At 43.3% G+C, this 6139-nt stretch overlaps 1 protein-coding gene across 1 annotated transcript; it reads left to right on the top strand.

The window, feature by feature from the left end:
* On the top strand, positions 1 to 5668 carry LOC123043378 (UPF0307 protein YE3790). Its single transcript, XM_044465795.1, has 7 exons — positions 1 to 312; positions 388 to 436; positions 519 to 570; positions 1855 to 2015; positions 2102 to 2221; positions 3753 to 3902; positions 5393 to 5668. The coding sequence occupies exons 1-6, from the start codon at positions 17 to 19 to the stop codon at positions 3900 to 3902; spliced, it is 828 nt and encodes a 275-aa protein (XP_044321730.1). The 5' UTR covers positions 1 to 16; the 3' UTR covers positions 5393 to 5668.
* Positions 5669 to 6139: the final 471 nt, after the last annotated feature.

The raw sequence follows: 6139 nt of genomic DNA, 5'->3' as shown, positions 1-6139 counted from the left end.
GCTCCAACCGCACGCCATGGCGCACGCCGCCGCCGCCGCAGCCGCCGTGCCGCTGCGCCGCCCGCTCCTCCTCTTCCTCCGGCCCGCCCGCCTCCTCTCCTCCGTCGCGCCCCCCTCGTCGCCCCTCCGCGCCCACACGCGCGCCCTCCGCCCCCTCGCCCCCCTCCCCTCCGACGGCGAGGACCCGGACGACGCGGACGGCGCGCCCCTCAGGGGCAGCCGCAACGAGAAGAAGCGGGAGGCCCGCCGCGCCGTGAAGTGGGGCATGGAGCTCGCCAAGTTCTCCCCTCCCCAGATCAAGCGCATCGTCAGGTGCCCATTTGCAGCCCCCATTTCCCCTTACTTGGCAGGATTTTCAGGTGATTGACTCTGTTTTTTATTTTTCAGGGCCGCGTCGCTGGAGCGCGAGGTGGTGGACGCTCTCATGCTCGTGAAGGTACACCCATGGCTCTGGTAATGAGGAGCTTGCGGTGAATCACGCAATCGTGACATTTCTGAGTGTTTGTTGGTCTCTGCAGAAATTTGGACCCGATGTGCGCGAAGGAAGGAGGAGGCAGTACAATTACATCGGTATGCATGTTCATTTTTGCGCCTCTTGTATTTCCTGGACTGCGGGGATTTGGGTCCTAGTACTATTCGAATTTTAGAATGAATGAATGCCAGATTTGAGGGATTCCATCAACTTGTAGTATCTTCAGTCTTGTGGTAGTGTGGTTGACTGGCTGTTTCCAGTTAGATGTCGGAATGCTTTCCTTTAAACAATTAAAAAAATTCAATCTTTAGTTTGGTAAATTGGTAATGTAGCCATGTAGATACTGCTAAGTGCTAGGTAATGTAGTCATATGGATGCTGCTAAGTGCTAACTAGAGAGGGAGGGAGAAGTCTCGCCGAATGCACTACTTTCTAGTGGTTGTTTCCGGGCCAATGTTCTTGTGCTTTGTCAACTCAGTAGTGCCTTTTTAGACAAGTGCAGAAACACGCAGGAAAGATTAACTGTAGTTTGAACTTGAGAGGTTGGATTAAAAGGCATCCTATGTTGCCCTGTCAGTGTATGGATGCTTTTAAGCGTTTTGAATTATGGATTTAGATGTGAGGTATTGCCAGTAATGCTAAGTTTTTATGAGTAAATCGTTTAGTTTCAAGGAAATATGTATGACCTCAATTTTTTGAAGGATGTTTATTGTATAATGGTCTTTTGCATTTAGGATGTGTTTGGTTTTGAGCCAAAGCTCGCTTTGCCACAATATTGCCATGTCCATGAGTTTTGGCTGCAGTTTGGTTCCAGCCGGTGTCTGCCCATGCAGTTCTTGCCAATATGCGGGCGAGCCGAGGGGCGCGGGCGACGAAATCGTCCGCCAAAATATTGGCTACTAGCATGCTAGCGTCCCCGCATACTACCCTTCTGTGTTACGTGAGCTGGATGATCAATTAGTTAGATTGTATGTGCTGTTACACTTGGCCAAAAGTGTGTACATGCTGCTTCACTAGGATTTTTTTTAATGTTTGATCATGATGATTTATGGGCTCCTGATATAATTTTTTAAGTTAAGACCTAGGTTGCTGATACGTGGCATGTTAATTGGTTACCGACCAAATTGAGACCCAACCATTTTGCTAAAAATTGGTAGGTGCTCTGGCTACAGTCTAAACAACACTACCAGTTCAAAATCACTAATGCATTGATCATTCAGAAAGACATTATCAGTAAATAATAGCTGCTTCTGGAGGTTGTATTTATTTTATATATTTCCCTAAAAGAATAAATAAAATAAGTAAAGAATTAACCACCTCTGAAAGTCAATTTTCATATATTTGCTATTTATTTTATGTTAATATGTGATCAGTTTCTACCAGGAAGCCTACTCCGTGGTGCACAGCCTGAATTGATGGAAGATCTCATCCATTCTTTGAAGAATGGAGATGAAAGCAGGATACAAGCCTTATTGAGTGAAGTGGCAGACAAGTCAATGCCGATTGAAGATGAGGAAGTGGGGGAGTTACCTCACGAAGAAGAGGTAGCCAATACTCTGATATTCTCAATATGACTGGATTTACATAGTAAACACTGAACTAATGGTTAAGAATTTCTGAATTTCAATAGGGTGAGGAAAATCAAGAGTATATGGAAATTGCAGATAGATGGTTTGAGGGCCTCGTCTGCCAAGACATTCCAGTTACCAACGAAGTTTATGCGATTCATAATGTTGAATTTGATCGTCAGGTATTATATGCGCACACTTTAAATGTTCATTGGATGGCATAACTAACATGTCAGTTCATGTGTTGACTCGAAGTATGAGATAACAAGGACCTTCTGTATAGCCTAGTTTGCCAAATATAATTTGAATAAAATGCTAAAACCTTTTTTAGAAGATATATAACTGAAGTATCAGAAGTGAGATTCTGGGTCACTGCGGATTTTTTGGGGAAACTGGATCTGCTGAGTCTACCAACAGTTAGTCTCTCTAGGAATAAGATCCTATTATTAGGAAGGTTCATATTAGTTATGATTTTATTCTAGTGGTAGAAGCCAACCTCTATAAAAAGTGATGAGTCACTACCATAATCATTAAGCAATGAAGATTATCATCTTTCGCCAAATTCATCTTGCACCTGTAGGGTACGTATGGATGGTGGCTGAAGCACACCCTACCAATTTTTTGCTCGGCCAAAGTTTTGGTGTTTGCGGATGGTTGCCAATATTTTGTCATGCCAATGCCCCTTTGTCCATTCTAGTTCATTTTTCTTGCCAATGCTGGCCAACTCATGGGCTAGCAAAAGTTTGACCAGAATTTCGGCTTGCCAAATATTTGGTAGAGCAATCTTGGGCTAAAACCAAGCATACTCATAGTCTCTTCTTATCCAAAGTTTCCCATCCAAGCAACCAGCATCTTGGCGGCAGTTACCCATGAGAACGGCTACAGTGATGCCTTCTCTGGTTAGGGTGGCAAAGCCTTCAACAGCAACACCAACGGCAAACCAGGAAGCTGTGGCGATGCTTCCCATGGCTGCAGCTGAACAGCATGGGAAGGTGAGAACACTGCATCAAGTAGCAATGGTGGTGCACCAAGAAACTGCATCAATAGCACCACATCCAGCCTTAGCATTAGTGCTGCAGATATTGGCGAAGATAACTCCATACTATCAGAACTAACCAACACCATCTTAACTGCATCAACAGCACTGCATTCAGCCTTAGCAGTAGTGCTGCATCAAGTAGCAAGAGGTCTGCAGTGATGGCAGCACCCCACACATTGGTCGGTGTGAGGCTTTCTGCGGTGGTGGCAGTGAGACCTTCCACGTTAGCAGCAGCACTCCATGCGGCAATGGTGGCGATGACAGGGATGCCTCCCTGATGGCACAGCAGTGCTTCAGGCCATTGAGGCAACGATTTGAGGGGGATGACACCAGTGATAGTGGATTAGTTCTCTCATTCTCTCCATTGTTCAAGGAAAACAGGTGCAGCTCCTCTCTTTATGTAGATGAGGTCAGACCCAAAGTATATCTAATCATAACTCTAACCAACACCATCGTAACTGCTAATATGATTGTATCCCCCCCCCTTCTCCTAGTCCTTATTCCTAAACATAAACTATGTTCAACATGTCAGGCTGTCAGTTATAGTAGTCCTAGCAGTTTATGCATCTACGATGGGTATTCGCCACCCAAAATATACTGGTTAAAGAAATTCAAGTGCATCTGTTATGATTCAATGTTTGGATCACTCAGCTTCACGGACATTTTACCAACAGGAACTACGGAAACTTGTGAGGATAGTCCAAGAGGTCCAAAAAAGCATGGGAAATAAAGATAGCGGAGAGGGATCTGATAAAAAGCTTTCCAGGGCGAAGAAACCACTCATCATGTTCCTTCGCTCCCTTGCAAAGAAGACACATGAATAGGTGAGTCATACGTTACCCAGATACTCCCTTCTAATATGTAATTATTTTCTCTATATCACTGCAAAGATACTACCTGATGTGAACACATCCAAATGTCTACACTTAGCAAAACATTGCCGCATATTCTGCCGTAAGTGTTTTCTTTTCTCTAGTATTCTCCCTTCATTATCAACATATACTAGCTAACTACGAAGGAAGGTGGTGGTTGTGCACCATCAACGGGCGTTCGAGTTGGTAATTGAACATGGGTTATTCGAATTATATTACATGCAAATTTGATCAGATTAGAATTTGGTTTGGGTATTTCTGTTGAATGGTAGTTTTGCTGTCCAAAATTGTATTTGCGAGTGACAAGAAAAAATGGGTGCGAATTCGGTTTAGTTTTTCCCTTTTGAGTTGTATTATCTGCTTTATTTCAGATGTCAAATCAGTTAGGATCTTTTTCTTGATTTAGGGACCATTTCTGTTTCCTCGACTGATTAAGTGCATCCTATTGCCTTGACTGATTGCATACATTACAGGGATGTCTGAATTCGACTGAATCACATAGGTATTCCTTTGAATTCTTTGTCTGACCTGTATGTGTAACCGCATCAGTGTTTAGTGAACAAATACGGACATGAATGTGGTAGAACCAATTTGATCTGTTTTCACCCCTGAGTGACTCAAAGATCTATAGCTTCGTGCACATGTTAACAGCATGTTCTGCTGTGTTCATGCCATCTCTTGTCAGTTGGCACTTCAATATATCATGATTGTCGAAAACATCCATGGTGCTACATGTCTGTGTCGTGTGCTTGTTGGTAGGCTTAGATATAGCAATGGGGGTTGCGATCAGATTGAATGGGATAACAGGGCCTGCCCTCAGGCGCATGTCGGGGCTCCTCCCCGGCTGTTGCCACTTGCTAGAGGCTTTTAGTTCTCAGCTTGGGGCAATTTGTTGTTTATTGATTGATAATGTCCTAATATAGGCCCCCTTTTCTCTATAGGCTTAGGGTGGCCACGTACCTTTGAGGACAAACTAAAATTCAACGAACAAGGAAGCCTAAGATACTTTCCTACTCCCTCCGTCCCATAATATAAGAACATTTTTGACACTACACTAGTATCAAAAACGTTCTTATATTTTGGGACGGAGGGAGTAACATTTATCAAAAACCTTCTTAAGATAAATCTGGTCTTCTTGGCTTCCAGGTTTAGTGCACGTGCCACCTTATTTTGTGGTGCAGTTCCTGACCTGGTTACGAATGTGGTGACAGACAGGATTGGGCCTGCAGATGCAGTGCTGGTCGCGATAAGCTCTATAGAAATCTGTCTTACTTGACTCAGTTGTTGGTATGGCCAAGCAGGGGCGTTCGGTGTTAAGCTTTAGCTTGTTTTCCTTGGATCCTGTTCTTATTTTTACTCCATTTAATCAGAATATCCTTCTCCCATGTACATTTCTGGTTTTGATGGCGCCGTTTCGGCTTCTGCGTTTGTGTGATTGGCAGGGCAAGGATGTGGAGGCGCGGAAAAGGAGGGACACATAAACAGTTTCTGGAAAATTTACTTTCAAAGTGCTAATGCTTGACCCTCATGGTAAAATTCTTAGTGACAGCATCATATAGCGATGTGTTGTCAAGTATGGATTTTGAGCTATAGTTTACAGGAAGTGGTGCTTTGTAGTGCCAGGTAACTAATTTCCCATGAACATTTAGTTTTTGCTGATCTAAACCATGCGAAAATAAGTTCATATAAAACTATAAAAGAAGCCTCATGTTCATCCCTATGCAGTATCTTAAGTTTCAAGAAAATCTGAAAATAAATACACAAGTAGTATCAATGATAGAATATGGGTCGTTACGCGCTTGCTGACCTCATGTTGAATGGTATACCATCGATAGCTCAACAACTTTGCATTGGGACCATGGATCTCACTTATTTGTTGTGCGTGTGTGTGTGTGGTAGTGCTTTTGCTTATGATAGAAATCGTTCACACTTATGCCAAAAAACCGAGCCTTTTGCTCCATGCTTGAAACAGATCAATGCCCGTGACTAACTACACCTCGCACAACAATTCATCATTGTTCAAGTACGACGAACCAAGATGCACTACAATTCATCATTGTTCAAGTACGACGAACCAAGATGCACTACATACTATTGAATTCTCCAGCTCAGTTCTTTTAAATGATTATTTATGGACCTCAATAAGTCCCGAACGTTCAATTTTAAAGCATGATAATCCAAACTCTTTT

This window comes from Triticum aestivum, chromosome 2B (genome assembly GCF_018294505.1).
Source record: "Triticum aestivum cultivar Chinese Spring chromosome 2B, IWGSC CS RefSeq v2.1, whole genome shotgun sequence".
NCBI classification, from domain to species: domain Eukaryota; kingdom Viridiplantae; phylum Streptophyta; class Magnoliopsida; order Poales; family Poaceae; genus Triticum; species Triticum aestivum.
The sequence above is the reverse complement of the archived record's forward strand: the minus strand, read 5'-3'. Positions and strand labels throughout refer to the sequence as shown.

Coding starts and splice junctions, on each gene's coding strand:
- LOC123043378 (XM_044465795.1), top strand. CDS start 17: ATGGCGCACGCCGCCGCCGCCGCAGCCGCCGTGCCGCTGCGCCGCCCG. Junction 313..387: donor CAGATCAAGCGCATCGTCAG/GTGCCCATTTGC, acceptor TTTATTTTTCAG/GGCCGCGTCGCTGGAGCGCG. Junction 2,016..2,101: donor AGTTACCTCACGAAGAAGAG/GTAGCCAATACT, acceptor GAATTTCAATAG/GGTGAGGAAAATCAAGAGTA.